The sequence below is a fragment of the Vipera berus genome, assembly GCF_964194415.1.
Source record: "Vipera berus genome assembly, chromosome: 5".
Classification (NCBI taxonomy): Eukaryota; Metazoa; Chordata; class Lepidosauria; order Squamata; family Viperidae; genus Vipera; species Vipera berus.
This window is the reverse complement of record NC_138207.1, coordinates 69,537,201-69,559,550: the sequence shown is the minus strand read 5'-3', so window position 1 is coordinate 69,559,550 and position 22,350 is coordinate 69,537,201. Positions and strand designations below refer to the sequence as shown.

Below are 22,350 nucleotides of genomic sequence, written 5' to 3'. Positions count from 1 at the left end.
AGAATGGGTTTCTGAACTTCCAAAACTATTGAGTTAATATGGATTTCAATTTCTTTTCTTCATGAACAGCAATAAGACTTTCTTAACTGGAAAGTACACAAATATTTCACACAAGATCCTCAAGTATTATTCGGCGTTAATCATTAAGAAAATAATAAACCATTTTCGTTTTTTTCTGCCCCAAAGAAACAAGGAACAAACAAACTTAGATGATCTTATAAGGAAATAACAAGCACAGTTAAACTGAAATGCTCAACTTTTTCATAACAAAACTTTATCCAAGCATTTTTACGAAGATGGCTTTTTTGTGTGCTTTTCATACTTCTGCTGAAATAACAACTCACATTTCCTCCTTTTCTTTGTTAAAATATAAGCCGCCCATGAATCAGAGAACTGAGAGAAAGAGGGGAAAGAAAATAATTTGAAAAGGAAATTATTCTTAAAAACTGCCGTTTTAATCATATGAAATGTTCCAAAAGTAGGCATCTTTGGGAAAAGAAAAAAAAAACCTCTTAAGCAGGGGTCTTCAAACTTGGCCCTTTTATGACTTGTGGACTTCAACTCCCAGAATTCCTCAGCCAGCGTGCCTGGCTGAGGAATTCTGGGTGTTGAAGTCCACAAGTCATAAAAGGGCCAAGTTTGAAGACCCCTGCTCTTAAGCATGCAGGAAATAGTGGAATAAAGGTGCAGCAGCTACCAACAAAGTCTTGTCCTTATAGGCAGGTTCTCTCTGGATGCCAAGCTGAAGCCAGATCAAAGCCACGTTGGTGGAAATTACAAGGATGCCTCTTAACTTCCAGATTTCCTGATTTGCATGGAGGAAGATGGTGGAGGAAAACTGGCAACTTGCAGGTCTCTCCCACGTGGCCACAGAGCTCCATGATCTATGGTCATTTCTGCTTTAGCTGCCAAAGAGAACAGACCCTTCCTAGCCAGTTGTCAAGCCTTCAAACGCTCTGAATACAGCCATCTTCACTTCGTTTTCGGTTACCTCAACAATGGGAGGGGGGGGGAGATGCATTCTTACAGTTTAGTCAAAACAATAACTTTCTTGTGGGAACCAAGGTCAAGCAGCCTAACTGTCTGGCAGGCTGGAGCGACCTTTAAGAGAGCCCGCCAAGGTGTTAATTGGGGATTGTGATTTATGACACACTACGGGGTGGGACGCGGTGGCTCAGTGGGTTAGGACGCTGAGCTTGTCGATCAGAAGGTCAGCAGTTTGGCGGGTCAAATCCCGAGTGAGCGCCTGTTACTCGTCCCAGCTTCTGCCAACCTAGCAGTTCGAAAGCACGTAAAAATGCAAGTAGAAAAATAAGGACCACTACGGTGGGAAGGTAACAGCGTTCCGTGCACCTTTGGCGTCTAGTCATGCTGGCCACATGACCACGGAGACGTCCTCGGACAAGCGCTGGCTCTTCGGCTTTGAAATGGAGATGAGTACTGGCTCCTAGAATCGGAAACGACTAGCACGCATGTGCAGGGGAACCTTTACCTTTACCTTTAAGGGGTGGGGAGTTCAACTTTTACTTTGTAACCTTTTTTTGGGGGGACTTTCAGTCTTTGTTCGTGCTGATAATTATGTAGCCATTAAAATTGTTCTTTGAGGAAAGCAATTGCCTCAGAGTTCTTATTTCTACTGCTCTCCTCTATCCGAACCATGACACCAGTTTTGGATGCTCCAGCACAAACAGCATCCTAATGGAAGGAATAAAAAAAAAGTTGCTCTTCCTAACAGTAACCTCTTTTGCACCTTCTTTTCCTCTCTTAACAAGCCTCTGCACTTGCTGGAGAGAAGCTCTGAGTTTTCTCTCCTCTCCAGAAAACAGCCACACATTGTTGGAGAGAAGGAGAAACGCAGGAGGAGGTATCCTTCACCCTTCCTGCTCTTTCCCTCTTTCCTGCATCTCCTTGTCTCCATGTTTTCCCTGAGGTGGCGGCCACCAGCAGCTGGAGCCCTTTTCTTCGTGCAAAGGCATCAACTTTGCGGGCCTAGTTTCTGGAGACATGTCAAAAGCAATCTTTTAGGGCCTTCATGTTTTGAACTGGAGTGCCTTCCTCTCATCTCGAGAAGCCTTCCTAACGTGGGAAAAGACAGAGAGCTCTTTGTCTCTGGAATGCTTGAATTATATTTGGAATGCTGAAGTATAGTAAATGTTGGGTAATAGAAAAGGTCAAGTCTTCCCTGTTGTTTTAGTAACAACTTAATTTTATAACAGCACAAATGTCCTCCTTTTCATTAAGGGTTTCAAAAAGAGACATGTTTTTGATAGGATAGGGTTGAACTAGGGGTCCTTGGTGCTCTGAGCTTGGTGGTTTTCTTGCAGACATTTCATTACCCAACTAGGTAACACTATCAGTGCACTGATGAGGTTACCTAGTTGGGTACTGAAATGCCTGCAAGAAAACCACCAAGCTCAGAGAGCACCAAGGACCCCACAGATATGTTTTCTTAGTTAACCTTCACCTATAGCTATATTTCAAAATGTTCCCATTCTTAAAAACTGAAAAGGGAAAAAAAATGTGAGTTGCATACAATCAAATGTCTGCAGGCCAAACATATTCAGTTAAGATGTTTGATACTAAAAATGTATGAATTTGCAAGCTTAAATTGGGACTGGACAAGGCTAAAAACTATGCAAAACAAAAAGTGTCAAATATGTTCTGGTTTTGGCCATTCTCTGTGGAAAAGAGGGTTCTACCACCACTTTGCTTTTTCTGCAAAAAAGCAGAAAGTAAGGAGGTTATGACTGGGCATAAAAGAAGACACCCAGAGATCTTAAAGTTTGCTTTGCTTTATGAAACGGAATCTAAGGAATGACTTGACAAATGCAAAGCATGTCACATTTACAACAGACGAAAGGATGTTAAGGAAAAACCTTGAAGGTTTGAGACTATGAAAAATCTTGCCATTTCATCTGCAATCCTCTTTCTATTATTACATTGGTTGCATTATCAGCCAGATGTTAAGACTGGATTTGGCATTTTTATCCACCTATTGAGTTCTTCCCAAGGACCTGAGAGGCAAATATTTGATATGGTTGAAGAACATCTGCCTACCGCAGGTAGATGGGCAGATGTTCATTATATTATTATTATTATTATTATTATTATTATTATTATTATTATTATTATTATTATTATTATTATTATTATTCACAGCTGCCAATTCTTTAGCTGGTATTGGCCTCCATCCACACTGAATTCTTTCCAAGAACACAGAACATTGTAAATGGATCGGTGTAGTATATGTGCCCAAGTCAAGAAGTGTGGCCTTTTGCAAATGACTGATGGAAATTTTGTCAAAATGTAGAATTTTTAACAGCTGTCCAAACATTTTTGATAGGTACCCAGTATGCCAATAAACACTAGTTATAATTAATATTGACAATAATGATAAATCATGTATTACAAATACTAGGAAATAATTTTAGGAACTATTATATAAATATAATTTTGTCCTTTTTAAAATAATATAATTTTGGTCAAGTAAAGGGCATTAAACAAATCTAATACTCCTACTTCCTATTTTTCCTACAACCACCTTGTGAGGTGGGTTGGGCTGAGAGAGAGAGAGAGTGAGTGAGTGACTGGCCCAAAGTCATCCAGCTGGTTTTTCATGCCTAAGGGAGGCCAGCCACTTAACCACCAAAATATGCGCAGTCCAGGTGGTGTCTAAACCAGCTATGTTCTGCGTAAAACTTACAGTTACTCAATTACCAAACTTTTAGTGGTGAGCACATTCAAAACTAGAATAGAAAGGAAAGACTTGTTTCGTAAGCTTAACCAGGTTTCTGACTTGCAAAGAGAAAGCAACCCTCTTTTCATGCCCTTAACTTTCACTATTTTCAAGTATCAAAAAGTCTTGAACAGTCAGGCCACTGCCTAAGACAAATATGTATTTTTTGTAAATTTGCTGAGACAAGTGGCCAAACATTAGAACCCAGTGACATTAAAACGCTAACTTCACGGTTTGGACCATGAGTAATTTCATTACTAACACCAGGTCTTGTCGGCTATGACATGAATCTGGGAGCACAAAGATATACATAACATCACTGCCAAAAAGAAAACCATTTTCAAAGAGAACATCCAGCTTTCATGGCTCATTTCAACTTCAAGACACATAGTTATGGTACTAAACAAGAGCCTAAAGCAGCGTCAGGAAGAGGGTGGATCTATCAGTAAATCGCAAGAGTTTGTCACTCACAATAAGAACAATCGAAAGAACTTCTTTCCTTCAACTTTGGTTGAAACTACTGTATTAACAAAAAAAATTGGGAAAAAAGCAAGGCTGGTTTTCAAATGCTACATGTTCTACTGTGCTGAAAACAAATTTCCTGGACAGCTTGTGTTCGTAATATTTTATTCCTCAATTTTAAGTACATGCACCAGGGGAGTCTTCACTAAGATCATTTGAATCTATATTGATAAACTTTGGATTTTAGGAAATTCTTCTCTTCCACACATATACATTAGGATTAGGATTAGGATTTATTAAATTTATATGCCACCCTTCTCCCTAAGGACTCAGGGCGGCTCACAACAATAAAAAATTAAGATCCAGAAGTCTAAAAAATGTTCATGTGCAATCTAAGACACAGAAAAAATTCTGGGACTTATAGTACACATGTAACAAAAAACACGGAGTAAAAGATGCACTATAAAAGTCACAAAATCCGAACTTCTGTTGCTGGTTTTGGTGCAACTTTAATTGATTTGCAACCTTGGCAACTTTTAAGATGTGTGGACCTCAATTCCCAGTCAGCAATGTGGATCCTATGACTTCTACCATGTGTCTTTTGGAGATGCTAGCAGGGGAGTGCAGCTATTGTATATCCTTGACTGAAGATTGGTACAGTCCCTTCTGTCTGGGATGGTCGCCCTCTTCCACCAAGTATGCAGCATTGGAAGAGATGCACATGGAGCTGTGAGGAAGGAAGCTGAATCAACCCTTGCAATCAATGGGGTGACAGAGGTCGCAGCCAGATGACCTCACATCCATGTGTCTTTGGTACAATGTTCTTTGTTTAAAAAATTTACTATAAGCCCCAGGAATATTGCTGGGTCTCTTATATTGCAGGTGAACACTTTTTAGACTGCTAGATCCAAAGTTTAATGCATATGCCATTTCCTGCAATCTGTTGCAAGCAGGTACAAGCATTTCTGCCGTGACCACCAGCAATTCAAAGCAGCCATGTGAAGCTTCAAGGGATGTGGCTGCTTTAATATTTGAAGGAAGGAGAGACATTGCTCAGATTAACTTCTTTTGCAAAATACACCTAACCAGTATTTTGCACAGTCTCAGTCTCCCCATTCTTCCGCTAATTTGGAGCCAAGGAAGTATTAAACTTTAACCCAGTGATTCTAAAGTGGTTAGGATCCTCCCCTAACAGAATTATCCTTAGAAATGTGCAAAATCATTTTGACTCTTCTGGAAGAGTTCTGATTTTGATCCCTTCAAGGCCTTCAAATTAGGCTACTCCTTGAGTGTTAAAAATAAAAAGTAAAACTCAAAATGTTTGCATACATATATTTATTTCATTTAGGCCCTACCTTTCCTCCTGTAGCCAAAAAGTAATATATATTCCTTCAATTATTACCCACAACAATTCTTTCAGTGGGTTGGGCTGAGAATGATTACTCTAAAGCAGGGGTAGGCAACCTCGGCTCTTTTATGACTCGTGGACTTCAACTCTGGCTCAGGAATTCTGGGAGTTGAAGTCCATGAGTCATAAAAGAGCCAAGGTTGCCTACCCCTGGTCTAAAGTCATCTAGGGAACTTTTAAGGCCAACTCTGGACTTCAAGAGTCTCTCTAATCCCAGTCAACACCTTAATCACTATACCATGCTGGCTCTCCAGTGTATCAATCAATAGCTGTGCTTCCATGCAGGTAGCGTGTTGGGACCCCTGTACAGATATTTTAAAATTCCATAAATTACATTATCCTCAGATAATTTATGAAGCCAAGGGATACATTTCAGGGTATCTTTCAATATCCCTTACCTCTCACTTCTCAACCTTCCATGAACTTCAGCATTACTATTTATACCCTTCCACATAAATAACCCCAATGCCTCCGGTCCTTTAACAATAGCTGCCTAATGCTAGTTCTTAACAATTGCAATGTCATCTGTCCTCATTTTATACTTTTAACAGCAAAACTAAATATATTTAATGGTGCTTTGCAAATGCAAAGAAAACCAACTATAAAATTCTAAACTCCCCAGCTCTGTCCATATCGCAGTAGAATGTCCCTTGACTTTAAAAATTATCTGATGATACAAATTGCTTAGCCAATTTAGCTGATCTCAAAAAGACTTAACTGAAGTGTACCTGGTTAATACTTGGGTGGGAAACACCAGGTAATTTCAGGGCTATAAGCTAAACTGGAAAATAAATAAATATATATCCCAAAGAAAGGCATTTCTGTAACGTTGGTAAGAAAACTGCAGTAACGACCAACTCATTTCAGCTCTTTAACGTAGGCAAAAATACGACTGCAGCCTTAAGAGATACTTAATATTTGCAAAGTAGGACAAGATTCTCAGAAATTGCAATCATACTGATCTTGCTTCATAGAATTAAGGGGAAAAAAACCTCACAAGGTTAAAATGAAATGAAGAACTTGCTTTTCTTAAAGCAATTCTGTTCAGATTACTGCCTCTCTGTTTTTCTCAAAGCCTGTGTTAAGTTCATTCCACCATTGGCTAAGTAGCGCTTCCCAACTTTTCCAGTTTGGCAGCCTAGCCTGGCACATGGGCCGGGCATGTGAGTGGCAGGTAGATATGCACACACAGAGCTCCATTTGTGTGAGTGGCAGGTGCGCACAACCTCTACTCACATGAATGGAGCTCCATGTGCGAGCGGGGAGGGGGGGTTGGGCTCATGCGTGAAGCTCCATTTGTACGAGCAGAGGGCGCTTGTGCTCATGTGCAAAGCTCCACTCATGCAAGCAGAGGGTGCTCATGTGCGAAGCTCCATTCACGTGAGTAGAGCTTCCATGGAGCGCAAGTGCTTTCCACTCATGCAAGTGGAGTTTCATGCATTTGCCCACTGCTCACGCGAGTGGAGCTTCACACATGCGCGCTTGCCCATCTCTCCCGCGGCCCAGTTTCAAACAGGCTGTGGCCCGCTACTGGGTCACAGCTTAGGGGTTGGAGACCCCGGGCTGAAGCACTAATTGTCATTTCTTCCCACAGAGCCCTGCATTCTTCTTAGTATCTGGTAGTTACAATGTACGTTTTGAAATTGGGCAGCAGCAGTAATCATTACATTTCAAAATGCTACTGGTTGTTACAAATTACAAATCCGTGGTTCAGGGAGCTGCAATTACCTCTTGCTTCCTACCAAAGGATTTCTTCTCAGTTTATCACAGGATCAGTTTTGAATAAACCACCTGATTCTCACAGAGTTCTAGTTCTAGATCTCTTTTAAGAGTTTGAAGAGGAATCATCTTAATGCTTACATGCTGAGCATTATAATGCCATCTGCAGGTTCCTCCGGGGTGACGGAACTATGGCCCTTTTATGGTTTGTGGACTACAAATCCCAGAATTCTGAGCCAGCCAGGCTCTTTTCTAAGCCAAGTGACCAAAGAGCCAGCCTTTGCTAATAGGAAAAGAACCTTGGTGTACAAGGAATTATTCTTAAGAGTTGCTTCACGTGCATCATTACAACCATGCAGCTGAGATGCTCCTTCAATTTCCTTGTCTCAACTTAGACCAGGGGTAGGCAACCTCGGCTCTTTTATGAGTCATGGACTTCAACTCCCAGAATTCCTGAGTCAGCTGACTCAGGAATTCTGGGACTTGAAGTCCATGAGTCATAAAAGAGCCGAGGTTGCCTACCCCTGACTTAGACCATCACTTGTACCCCTGGAAGCAAAAATTTATTTTTTACAGAATGAACTCTTTCAGTGTAACGAAACAGCTAACTTATTTTTCCTTCTGGAAGTGGTTATATTCATAATAGGAGACTGGTGAAGAAGTTACCACGTGAACACAAAACACAGACAAAAAATAATTTTCTTCTCCTGAAGAAAATATTGCTAATCTTTCCTTGGTTCTGTTTTGAGTTCAATACTCAAGGTTTAGCTTGTCTCCTAATCAATATTAAATGTTTAAACCAGGAATTTAATCTTTGGCCTTAGTAATTAAAAAGCAGACCTAAATTAATTGTGTTGCTAATTCACGCTAATTCACATTAGAACAAGTATGGTGAACTCAAGACTAGTAAACACTGTGCAGAGCTTGAGTTCTTCAGAATTCTAGTTCAGGAAAAAATGACAACTGTTAAAAATAAAAAGAAAAAATGAAGGGAGAGGAGAATGACAGAAATTTGAAAAATGGATGAAATCCAACACCTCGAATCTGTATTCAGCTACCGCTTTAACGTAATGTGGAAGTAGGCTGTGAACATGCTAATTAGATTGTATCAGATGTTTTGAAAGTCTCAGGTTTTCAGAAAAAAGACCCATACATCACTAGCCATGCCAGAAGCATCTCTCTTTCTTCCAGTTTCAAATCTTCTCCCCAGAGTCTTAATTACTGACTTCTAATTGGCTAGAGATGGAAATTGTGATTGTCTTAGCAAGCTCATCATTACATTCAAGAATCCACAGACTCAAGAATAACCTAAAGATTGATTTCCAGAACTGAAATCTAGACAATTGTAAAATACTAAATTCTCTTAATGTTGAATAAACTATGAAAACTAGATCACTGAAAAAGACTTCCCTCATCCTTTTCTTTGTCAGAAATAGATTAGCCTTTACCCCTATTTTTTATGGCTCAAGTTAATGTGCACATTCTTCTATGGCAAAGGTTTATAAGCATGCCAAAATTATGTAGCACAGGCGAAAAGCCTGAACAAAATGTGGAAGACATAGAATCTGCTTCAAAAAAATCAGGCCCCCATTTTTTTATTCTTTAAAAGGAAACTTTTATTTCTATGGTCATCCAAACTCAACGCCTAAGGAACAAAGGAATTCCCTAAAATATATTGCCTGTCACATAACATAGAATCAATACAAAGCAATTACCATAAGAACATGCCAGAACGTATGTTCAATTTTTTTTCCAAATTGATGTTTTGTTCACTTTGATAAAAAAACAAGATGAAGAAAAAAAGACAAAATATAGCTCTGATAAGTCATTTAAACAAGACACTCAAATAAATATCTGTTCAATTTTTTTAAAAAAATGAAGTCTTACATCAATGCGGCTGTATTTCAAATACAGAAGCTTCTGGATGGTTTTTTTTTAGCAATTAGGAATAAGCCTTATGATTTTCAGTAGCTACACTGGTGTGTTTGAGAAACTATTAAATAGCGTATCTCTAGTGTGTTCTTCCCCCCCATCCCCCCGAAATAGGAGTATCCTCTTGAACCTTCAAAAGCAAACCAACACATGTAACTTTAAACCAATTGCTATACTACGAGGGGGTTATGCACCTCCATAACTTACTTGTTTTTGAAGACAAAATTATGTTTCAAATTGTGTTAAGAGGTCTCTTATTTCTGGAGTCAAGTGTTCCACTGCCTTCGCAGCTTCCGTAATAGCTTTCCGATACATCCCTTTCTTCTTACGGTTAAATCGTAGCTTGAAATATTCAGAAAAAGGGGATAGTTTTGATAGTGACAAGAAAGACGTTGTTGGAGAACCAAACCATGAAACCTTTGCTTCCTGCCAGGAAGGGTCTCCATTTTCCTTTTGGCCAAGATTTATGTCAAGAACACGGGCGGGCCACCAAGGGAAGCCGTGGATTTTGCCCCAGACAACATCTCCGACTGAAACAGTCCTACCATCGTCAGTCACACATTTGGAGACACTTTGGGTGTGTAGTCTAACTGTCAGTGGAGGCACAATTTTACGGTCATCTTTAGAAGATGAGGAGACAGAGGCATCATCCCCAGGTAAAAAGTCACATATTTCTGGCGATGGTACTTCTGAGCTGGAAGATTTAGATTCATCAAGGCTGTCGTTGCTGCACACGGACAAGCTAGAAGAGTCTGCTTTCCGTTTGCGATAATTCATGAGGAAAGCCAAGCTATCGTGTCCATCTTTGCCTTGAGGAAACCTTTTGAAGTCATCATCGTCACAGGAACTCCCTGAAGACATTTCGGCTAGACTCTGTTCTGCAGACTGACTGTAAAAAGCAGCTGCCGCTGCTGCGGCAGACTCTCCACTACTGGGAAGAACATTCATCTCATCGATAAGTTCGGCTTTGTAAATGGAAACATTATCCCCCTCACTGAGCCGGTGGGGCTTCAGACGGATTTTGGGAGGGGGCACATCTGCACTGGAATGCACAGGCCTAGTTAACTTTAGCTTTGGAATGGAAGCATGGTGCCCAGTGGACTGCTTGTCCATAAAACATTTGCTTTCCTGATCTTGTTCTGAGTCTTGGGCCTCTTCTTGGTCCTCCCCACCGTTCTGGAGAAGTCGCTGAGGGCAAAATGGCTTCCCGGAACCATGGATGCGGGAGGGAATTTTCACAACTTCACCTTTTCCCTGAGGGGTGCTGTAAGATATTTTTATAACTGGAGTCCTTTGCAGCTGTTCCCCGGAAAACTTTTCCTCCTCTCGCCTTTCTCTTTTGCTTTTTTTTTCTACATATTCAGATTCACTGTGTCTTTTCTGTTCCTTATCTTGGATGCTTAGTTTCCTCTGGGTTTTTGCATTTTGATGGGCTTTGATACCTTCCTCAGGATTCAGAGTGTTCTTGCATTTCTCACAAAGCACTTGCCTCGGTCTCAGCCTAATTGTGCTCATGATGAGCCTCCCAGGGTCTCTGTTCCGGGACAAGCGCCTCTTTGTCCTTTTTATAGTTCTTGGAGGTGGCTGAGGTACCCACTGATTATATGTGTGCCGTAACCATAATGGAGGGGGGAAGGGGGCTCCTTCAAAATAGGGAGGATAAGGAGGAACGCTGCCCGTTGGTGGAGGAGGCAAGAGGGGTGGGACTTGCTCCTCTCCATTGGCCTTGGTGGGTTTTCCTTCTGAACACCACTGGTCAGCCTCCAGCTCTATGGATGGTCTGTCTTCAGTCTTCCCATTAGTGCAATTTTTGCTAAGAGGATCCTCTGTCTTTGGTAAGGAAGCTGGTGGAACGCAAAATAGTCCAGACCTAGATCATTGCAGAAAGAAACAAGGAAAGGAAAGAAAGGGCAACATCAGAAGAGATTGAACTGTACTTTCCATTTAAGATTATACAGGACATGACAACGGTCAACATTAAACTTCTACAATTACAAACATGAAATAACATGTTCATTCCACAACCTTAAAAAAGCTTGATTTCCAGTTTCAAAGTTCAACATGTGAGAAATTGGGACTGCGGTTCATGAAGTCTAATAACACAAGAGTAAGTCTGTAAGTTATATTAGACAGTATATTTTGATAGATAAATGAATAAATGTGTTATTCTTTAAAATGCCACAAGACTATTGTATAAAAGGGTTTATCTGAAAAATCTGAGGAATCAGTAGCCTGATTTTAAAAAAAAAAATAGCTTAATGGGAGTGAAAGGTAATCTATTTATTTAATTACCTCTTTTAAAACCAGTTTTATCCTTCTTGCAATAGCCCAATGTCCATGTTGTAGCATTTCCATTTTTTTCCTTCTATTAACCCATCTTGCTTAGGTAGAGATTTGCAATTTATGGCTACCAGGCTCCCGATTAAATACAAGGTGCCTGTTTTATATACAGGTATTCAAACAAAGATATGAAGGTATGTAAGAGAGCAAGCAAACATTGCGATGTCTTAGATCAGGGGAATGATTTACTTGAAGAAATATTTCTAAAGTGGTAGCTGTCTGCAACAAAGAAAAGTAGTTGCTAACCAGAACTTACACTATACAGGTAGTCCTCAACTTACAACATTTTTGTGACCATTTGAAGTTACAAAGGCATGGGAAAACAGTGATTTATGACTATTTTTTACACTTATGATCATTGCAGCACCCCCATGGTCATGTGATTTACATTCGTATCCTTAACAACTGGTTCATATTTATGATAGTTGCATCATGTGATCACCTTTTGCAACCTTCGGACAAGCAAAGTCAATGGGGAAGCCAGATTGACTTAACAACAGTGTGACTAATTTAACAACTGCAGTGATTCACTTAACAAATGTGGCAAGAAAAGTCGTAAACTAGGGCAAAGCTCACTTAACAAATGTCTTCCTTAGCAACAGAAATTTTGGACTCAATTGTGGTCGTAAGTCAAGGACTACCTGTAGTAAATTATTCCACTTCTGTAACACTATAGCACCTAGTCAGCTGGTTATCAAGTTCTATTATAGAAAAACAGGTATTTCCCTATCACAAAACTCAAATTCTACTGAAATTTGTTGCTTTTATACCAGGGTAGACAAAGATGAGCAATTTTGGGGCAGCCTAGAAAAAAGATTTGAGCAAAACTGCAGTGTATTCTTTTGTTCAAAAGCCAATCCATAATGTCCCTGTCTATTTATGACTGCTAGCAGGACCACACCCCTTGCACTTCATATTGAATCCACACCGGTTACCATGAGATGTATCATCTGAAGTCCAACTTTTAAAGTCATTAAACAATCAAACTTCACTGTCTATGTGGGTCCTTTAAGGGAAATTCAAGGGAAAACAAAGGTGTAAGAAGGGGAGTTTGGACATCCCCCTCATAAACAAGACAGACATTTACTCTACATGTGGTGAGAAAATGTTTTAAGCCCCACACAAACATTTATCTCCTTTTCAAATGAATTTGTCAGCTGCCACTTTATGAGGGCTTGTGTTTCGCTGCTATGACAGACTACCATGAACTGTGGGGAGGAAGAATGAAGGGGGAATGCTTGGGAAAACAATAGTGCTGTATCTCTTCCATATGCTGCCTTAAGGTCACCCAGCTACGAGGAGGAGTGGGCTGCAAACCCTGCTAGACTGACCATTATGAAAACAACTTGCATGAATCTTATTGCTTACACTGGGGTGGCCAATGAGAAATAGTTATGGGAGGGAAAAGTAGAACTTACGAATTTTGGTGCCTGATTCTCAGTTCTGGCTATGCAATACTACAATAAAAGGTAAAGGTAAAGGTTCCCCCGCACATGCGTGCTAGTCGTTTCCGACTCTAGGGGCCGGTGCTCATCTCCGTTTCAAAGCCGAAGAGCCAGCACTTGTCCGAGGACATCTCCGTGGTCATGTGGCCGGCATGACTAGACGCCAAAGGCGCACGGAATGCTGTTACCTTCCCACCGGAGTGGTCCCTATTTTTCTACTTGCATTTTTACATGCTTTCGAACTGCTAGGTTGGCAGAAGCTGGGATGGGTAACAGGCGCTCACTCTGTTATGCGGCACTCGGGATTCGACCCGCCAAACTGCCGACCTTCTGATCGACAAGCTCAGCGTCCTAACCCACTGAGCCACCGCGTCCCCAATACTGCAATACCCAACCTCTAATAAAAGTATAAATTTCTCAACAAAGGGAGCCAAGGATCATTTCTATCTAGAGGTTTAAGTTGTGACAGGACTGACAGAAGTCCTATTAGCAATCTCTGCTGTACACAGGGAACCAGTAACAAACATGACCAGTTCTCATAAGCATTTCCTTTAAACTTAACTTTTCCCCTTTGATGCTGATTCATTTGCCTGTATTTGAGCTAGATCAGTCTACAGGAAGCAGACTTCAATTGTTGAAAATAAGGCTTATAAAATAACACTTTCTGATACCGTTGTTTGCCCGAAAATAAGACCTGGTCTTATATTTTTTTTATTTGCCTCCAAAAGTGGCAACAGGTCTTATTTCCAAGAAGTGGGGGCAGTCTTTTCCACTCACCTTGCCCAGCCAGCTTGCTTCTTCTATGGCTGAAAGAGCAGCTTCATTCTGCAGCTGAGAATGGAGCTTGGGCCTGCATTCTGCAGTCACAGGCCTTTCCGGAAGGCATCTGCAGCCGAAAACCGAGCTACAGATTCAATCCGTAGCTCGGTTCTTGGCTGCAGAGACCTTCCGGAAAGGCCTCTGAATGCGAAATGCAGGCCGGAGAGCCATTTTCAGCTGCAGAATGAAGCTGCTCCTTCGGCCGCAGAAGAAGTGGGCCGGCAAAGCAACTGTTAATCCATGGGAGGCCTGGCTACAACGGAAAGCTCCACCCCCACCCTAGCTTGATTTTTAGGCTTGGGCCTTGCCCCCAAACTAGGGCTTATTTTGGGGGTAGGTCTTATATTAGGCCCACCCACCCCCCACACACACACAAAAATCAAGCTAGGGCTTATTTTGGGGTTAGGTCTTACTTTTGGGGAATCACAGTAGAACCTTTTAAAGAAAGTAGCAAGTATAGTTTGGGGGGGAAAAACAAAACACTGCAGCTGAGAATTTGCAGACAGTTCAGATTTTTAGGCGTAAGCTTTTAATTAAGTCCATGATATAGCCTGAAGTTAAGACTTGGATCACCGTAATCTTTTTCAATGGAAAAGCAGGCCAAATTAAATGCATCTGAAATGCTTGGGACAATTTTTTTCCCCCAGAATTAAAAAGTTATTTGGTTAACTAAAGGTACTGCAGCAGGACTGTTGACTTCAAGAATTTCAAGTGGATGCCGATACAGATCTCATCAAAAAAGTACCTCCAGACACATATAAGATCATCTCGAGGCAGTTGGGGAAGGAACTGGAACAACATGGACTGGTTTCAAAATCATCAAATAAGCGCTATTAAAAGTGCTGTTTGGGTGCCTGGAGGTTCTCCCAGCCTGGCTGGCGAAGAACTAGTCGAGACTCCATACCAGGCTGATAAAAGTGACTTTGCCTTGGAAAGACCACCAACTCCAAGGAGATTCTGCTGTTAACTCTGAATGGGATTGTACTCCCTGGGGCAGGTGATTTGCACTTTGGGAGTCCTCCTGGACTCATAGCTGCTGCTTAAGGTTCAGGTGCCATTGTGGCCAAGAGGCTCCATCGTACTGTGGCAATTGTACAGGATTGGCCCATACCACTCATGCCAGCAGAGGAGTCGTGCTGCGGGTCCTGTCGGCCCATTTATTCCAGCCAGTGGGGTCCAGCAGGAGGGCCTTCTCTGCTGTTGCTCCTGCCTTATGGAACATCCTGCCCCCTGGGTGTGAGGTTGACCCCAGCCCTCCTATCTTTTCGTAAGGGCCTAAAGATGTGGCTTGGCCAGTCGGCTTGGGATCCCAGTAGGGGAACAGTGCAATGGAGATGGCTGACTAAGTAATAACAGATCCCACCTCTCCCCCACTCCACCTCTGCCTTTGGTTTTAATGTTTGATTTTAACTTTTTATCTTTTATCTTAGATGTAACTGTAAGCCGCCCAGAGTTACCTTGTTGTAAGACGGGTGGCCAATAAATTTAACCAATAAATAAATAGAAACTTCTCCTGCGAACATCTCCTGTCATTCATACTTTTGCCATCCTTTAATTGGACTTCTGTAATCTGCTCTACGTGGGGCTGCCCTTACAGCTGGCCTACAATTGGCCCAGAATGCAACAATTCAAGCAGTTATGGGTAGACTTCTGGACCCCCACGTAACACCAATACTTGGAGATGGCCTGGTTGCCAATTGGCTTCTGGGTACATTTCAAGGTGCTGGTTGTCACCTTGAAAGTCCACCCTGCTTCAGAGCTTGGCTCTCTATAGGACTGCCTGTTCCGAGTAATATCTACCCTCCCCCAAAAAAGACTACAAGGGAAGATCCTCTAAGTGCCCCCTAAATTCAAAATTACCACTTTCAGGTGCCAAGGAAGCACATTGTTTCCAACTGTCAGGAATAACATTTCCTCGACAAGTGATTGGTCTCTTTCCTCCTGGTCTTCAGAAAACTGGGGGGAAATTGGTAGAGGTTGTCATAACAACCACGGGGGGTTGTAATGACTATCCCTCTGGAATATGAGTTGGTTTTTAAAGTCTGATCAGGAATCTGTTTTATAATTGATTACATTATATGGTGCTGCTTTTAATTTCATTTGTATCTGTTGTTTTTAATCCAAATTATGCATTGGGAAATTGCATATTGCTCTGGATCAGCTAATTGGAGAAGCCTATGAGCCCTATAAATAAATAAATATGAACAAATTAAAATGTTATAGGAGGAACAGCATTTCAATAGGAAGAAGAAACAGCTTTATACTGGGGAATGTAACCTGACCTGAAGTAGCATGAGTTTAAGAGAAAAATTACACTATAGAATTCATTTTGGCAACTGCAAAGGAAATGCTATAAAAAAGTCTGAGTTTTCATTGTCCATAAGGGAGCTTCCGTATTACCTTTGAATGGAACATGGATTTTAAAGAGAGGAGCCAAGATATGTATCTAAAAACACAATATACAGGTAGTCCTTGACTTACAACCCCAACTGCAGCCAACATTTCTGTGGCTCAGCAAGGCAGTTGTTAAGCAAATCTGGCTTCCCCCATTGACTTTGCTTGTCAGAAGCCAGCTGGGAAGGTTGCAAATGACAATTGCATGATCCTAAGACACTTTTTTTCAATGCTATTGTCACTAGACCAATGGTTGTATGATGAAGATTACCTGTACCATCTTCCTTATTTTTGCTCAAGCCATTTCAAAAATAGCAATACTCTCAATGAGCTTTACAAAGAAGGATGACCAACTCTATACAGAAATATATGATGGATTTAGTTTAAATTCAAAATAATCCATTACTAGTCTCAACACAGCAATGACATTAATGTAAGGCAGGGGTGTCAAACTGCCGGCCCACGGGCCGGATGCGTCACACTAAAACTGCGCCCACCCCATTGCCGGCAATGGGAAAAAAGTTGCGATGTCGTATGACGTCACGAGTTTGACTCCCCTGATGTAAGGCAAGGGTGTTCAAACTTGGCCCTTTTATGACTTGTGGACTTCAACTCCCATAATTCCTCAGCTAGACACTCCAGCTGAGGAATTCTGGGAGTTGAAGTCCACAAGTCACAAAAGGGCCAAGTTTGAAGACCCCTGATGTAATGGTTGAAATGTTGAGGAGGCAATTTTTAATTTGGAGGCAATTTGGCACTTAGCAATGATAAAAGAAGGAAGTAGCTTGGATGACCTATTAACTACATTTTCTAGTGAAACTTTAATGCTTGCTGGAACTGAAGACTCCAAACTCAGATCTTCTGGCAACAATTGTGAACTTTAAAGCCCAATCACATTATACAAACTCCAAACGTGCCTCTAACTCAATACAACCCAAAGAATTTACTGATGAATTTAACTGAGATGTGGAACATGCTACAATATAAATATTTGGGGGGAAAGTTAAGATAAAATTATGTTCTATTGGTGTTCCTAATCCAGTTGTACTTAACCCATAAGTACGTACAACTTGATATGTTCATATCACACGGTCATGGATGATGTGAAGATAGGCAATGTTGATTGGGCTATACCAACTCAGATGTTCTTCCACATTGCCTACCCTCACATCATTCATGACCGTGTGATATAAACATAAATTAAGCTGTATGGAATCTTTTTCTATCTTATTCATAAATTGAGTATGGTGTTTTAATACTGGTAGGGGAGAAAGAATACTCAACATTTTCACCATCATTATCTAATAAAAAGACGCCATCTCAATTAGAAGCTTTGTTTTACAGTCTGTATTAAAATGTAAGCCAAACTCTAAGCCCTGTTTCTCAAACATGGTCATCAGCTAAAGCTCTGCGTTCATCATCTAGGGGCAAAGAAAGTGCTCTCTCAGACAACAGACTAAATGTCTTTTCTGTTAGGCAGAAACAGGAGCTGGCACACTTGGATCAAGGAATGTATTCAGTGGAGAAATCACATGCCCAAAATTGGTGGTGTTGGACTACAAAATGATCACATGCCTTGTTTTCCTTTTCCTCTTAGCTTCTTCTTATTTCTCACTGACATATAATTCTTTTGTGCCATCTCATTAACCCACTAATTTATTTATTTCATACATCACACAGTGCACATTTTGGCCAGCTGCAATGAACCTTTATTGGGGGGTAGGGGGAGGTGGGAGATGACCCTAAACAGAGCCAAACTGTCAACTGTCTTGCAGTACCAGCACAGTGACCGTGCAAGGACCAGGGTGAAATAAAACAATGTCCAAGCAGAGCAATTATAGTAAGAGAAATATAGTATGTCAACAAAAGAGGACAGGGCTGGGAACTGCCAGCATGTCTTCTATGGGTTAATTAACACTGGCGCAGAGAACAGGTTTTGAATAAAAGGGTTCAGGATTTGTAGAATCAATGCCCTGTAAGAATTAAAGGTCTGACAATGAAACAACAATGAAAGGTCTGAGGTGGGTTCCAAGGAGTTATGGTACAGAATATCCTGCACTGGCAATTTGGGTTTGTAAGGTTTTTGAGATGCTCTCCTGTTTTTGTGATTATTTCAGAAGTCTTGATTTTACCACACCAATATTGAAAAACCTACCTATTAATCTACATTTTAGGCACCTGGTTTATGCTTTTCACGTTGCATCCACTATTTTGATAATGACTTGCTATTCTATTGAAATTCACATGTCCCCATGCGGCATTCCTTATATATTTCAGACAGTTGAATAAAGCATCCTTTACAAAGAAAAAAAGGAATCTGCAAATCTATAGAAGAATGACTTAATCCCGCCAAGACTGAGTGGCTGTGCATACCAGCATCTCGGATTAACCAGTCTATTCCATCGTTAATTATGGGGGGTGAGGTGTTACCCCCCCCCGTAGATAGGGCCCGCAACTTGGGCATCCTCCTGGACTCACGGCTCAGTTTGGAAGATCATATAGGAGCCGTGGCCAGGGGGGCTTTTGCCCGGGTTCGCCAGTTGCGGCCCTATCTGGACCGAGACGCCCTACGTACAGTCACTCATGCGCCTGTGACCTCCCGGATAGACTACTGCAATGCTCTCTACATGGGGCTGCCCTTGAGGACCACTCAGAGGCTTCAGCTGGTGCAGAATGCAGCCACGCAAGTTGTGATGGGGGTTTCCCGATACTCCCACGTAACGCCTCTTCTCCGCGAGCTGCATTGGCTTCCAGTTGCCCTCCGGGTGAGATTCAAGGTGCTGGTGATGACATATAGAGCCCTAAATGGCATGGGTCCGGACTATCTTCGGGAGCACCTGCTGCCAGCATCAACTTCCCATCGTCCTATGCGCTCCCACAGGGAGGGCCTCCTCAGGGTGCCACCGGTCAGGGAGTGCCGGCTGGCAGCCCCCAGGGGGAGAGCGTTCTCGGTGGGTGCGCCTGCCCTTTGGAATCTGCTGCCTGTGGAACTCCGGATGGCCCCCGACCTTCGCTCGTTTCGCCAGGACCTAAAAACTTGGCTATTCGAGCTTGCCGGCCTGGACTGAGGGTTTTGGGTTAAGGTTTTAATTATTTTGGGGCTATTTAATTTAGTTTTATTTTAACCTGTATATATTGTACTGTTTTAATTTGCCCTGTAAACCGCCCTGAGTCCCTCGGGAAAAGGGCGGTATATAAATCAAAACAAACAAACAAACAAATAAATAAATAAATTTAAAAGCTGTTGCAATATTAGTACAACAGAGAGAAAACAGCTGACAAGACACTGGACTGGCTGACTGTGTTGGCAGCATCTGAAGCCTCAGCTTTCTTTGTGGAGGGTCTGCAGCAATGACTTTGTCTCAGATCTGCAATTCAAGGGTCGAACTCAGCCAGCAACAACACTCAGGTGCATAGTTTCTATGCCTAGGGAAAGAATTTCTGTGTAACACAGGTCAAGAGGCTTCCATAAAAATGTCTCCTTAAAATTAGTCTGCTAAGATGCATCGTATGGCCTGTAATTAAGGTGATTAATACAACTTATCTTCATATCCTGGTTCTTTCCAAACCCATTCTACCTGACACCTACAATCTCACCAAGGAATCAAATTTGCTTTCCTAACATTTTCAGTTGAGCTTACTGGACACTCATAAACACAGCAAGGTGAAAAAGGATTTGGTGGCCTCAGAAAAGGCGCTTTATGGCCAGGTAAAAAGCACTTCCGACCATGCAAAATGTTGCGTGCACACCTACGGTCAGGTGATTGTGATCTGGGTACTTAGCAAGCTGTTCACACTTGTGATGGGTTGCCAAGTTTCCCCCGTGATCATGTGATCGCCATTTGCAATCTTTTCTGCCAATTTCCCTCCAGAAGTCAATGGGGAAGAGGTCAGGGAAGACCGCAAGCTTGAGAGGATTTTCAGCTCCAGAGCAAAGTGGTACTGAGGTAAGGAAAGGTGCCTCAGGGGGATTGTTAAGTGAATAGAGTCTCCTGGGGGATTGGCAGGGCCGGGGGGGGGGGGGGGGGAGGGAATTGTGGCAGGCCTGCATTCCAGTGCCTCTCAGCTCAAGTCCTTCTTGGATTTTGGCAGGAAGGATTTGCATCTCCTGAGCAGACAGACAGTTGTATGCCTCCTAGGATCGCCCTCCCCTAAACAAACATGTTCCTTACCTAGGACTCTGCTACTTAACAAACCACAAATCACTTAATGACTGCAATGAGGAGTACTGGGTTTGCAGTCACTGAGTGAAGCTATCATATGATGTCTTGCTTATGACTGCTTCATTCAAAGACTGAGATTCTGGTCCTAACTGTGGCCCTTGATTCAAGGACTACCTAAACAATATCTAAACTGCAATGATTTGGGCTCCTGGCCCCTCATGACAATTATTTATTTATTTATTTATTTAATTGGATTTATATACCGCCCCTCTCCCAAGGAACTCGGGGCGGTGTACAGGGCAATTAACACACTATGAACAACACATAATATACAAAAATTAAAATGAAATTATACCAAAAAGGCCCTAAACAATAAAACACGTACTAAAATTTAAAATTTTTAAATTTAAGATCTAAAATCCCAATCCCTCAGTCCAGGCCGGCAAGTTCTTCAGGTCGCGGCGAAAAGAGCGAAGGTCGGGAGCCATCCGAAGCTCAACAGGAAGCTGATTCCAGAGGGCAGGCACGCCCACAGAGAATGCTCTCCCCCTGGGGGCCACCAGTCAACAATCCCTGACCGACGGCACCCTGAGGAGGCCCTCTTTGTGGGAGCGCACAGGACGATGGGAAGTTAACGCCGGCAAAAGGTACTCCCGTAAATAATCCGGACCCATGCCATTTAGGGCTTTATAGGTCATCACCAGCACCTTGAATCTCACCCGGAAGACAACTGGAAGCCAATGCAGCTCGCGGAGCAGAGGTGTTACATGGGAGTATTGGGAGACCCCCATCACAACTCGCACGGCCGCATTCTGCACCAGCTGGAGCCTCCGAGTGGTATTCAAGGGCAGCCCCATGTAGAGAGCGTTGCAGTAGTCTATCCGAGAGGTCACGAAGGAAATCAACAACACGATAACTTTCTATTTGTGATAGAAAACATACGAAGCATCACAGTACCAGACATTTGACAATTGAATGTAAGATATAAAAAGAACCACCTCAAAGTAACTCTTTCTGCCCCATTTTGGATACATCACACAATGCACCAATGTACTTCTTGCCATCTACCAATAGCTGGCCAGCTCTGTTGCAGCTCCCTGTCTAATCCAAACGCATTTTTCACTTTAGCATTGAATAATACCTGAAGCGTTGACTTGGAAAGCCTTTTTCCACAAATCAATTTGCTTTCAGTTATATCGTATGTTCCCCCCCCCGCCCAATCTCTTGCAAAATAATTAATTTGGGGGGGGGAACATAGAACAGAACTGAATTAAGCAAATAAATTAATATTTAAGGTACAATAATCATGAGCTTAGAATGCCTACTTGCCAGTTCAAACTCTGATTTTATTTTTCTTCTCTTTGCACAAAATCTAGTTGTTTTCTAGATTCAGAACTGCTTCTGAAGACATCAGTACTATCGTAGAGTTTCACCCAACAGAAAAAGCCACTCAGCCACATCTTAACTTACAAAAGAAATATTATCAAGGTCATAACAAAGATAGGTGAAATTGAAAAAAAGTCCTATGTTGTATTTAAGCAGAAAGGCACTACCTTGAAAAAATGATGCACATACACTACATGCATCTGCAGCCACGTATACACTTCGATGTAGGATAGGAAAACTGCTACCTTCCAGATATTTTATTTATAGGTCTTTTAATTCCGTCAAGCATGGCCCATGGAGTTGTAACCCAAAACATCTGGAAGGCAATCATTCTTTTTTCCCTCCAACTGTATTTTCAAAATATGTAGGACAATCACATTCCACCCCTTTTCAATATTTTCAACCAGTAGTTGAAGCCTGAGATGTTGTTTTATGCCAGGTCAGATAACAACGGTCCAAGATGATTACTCTGAAGCCCCCTGAGCCTTTCACAGCCCTTCTAACTTATCCCATCAGTTAAGAGTTACTAAATGAAATTGACATACA

The 22,350-nt window shown here is 41.9% G+C and overlaps 1 protein-coding gene across 3 annotated transcripts in view; it reads right to left on the bottom strand.

Moving 5' to 3' along the window:
* Positions 1–22,350, bottom strand: part of PWWP2B (PWWP domain containing 2B) — a 51,211-nt gene that overhangs the window by 16,389 nt on the left and 12,472 nt on the right. For all 3 annotated transcript variants that reach the window (XR_014026635.1, XM_081329300.1, XM_081329301.1), the window contains one exon: positions 9,465–11,127. Coding sequence is in view for 2 of the 3 variants with exons in the window: in XM_081329300.1 (XP_081185426.1) it covers positions 9,483–11,127 (1,645 nt within the window). In the remaining variant the exon portion in view is untranslated. The remainder of the gene's footprint in view (positions 1–9,464; positions 11,128–22,350) is intronic.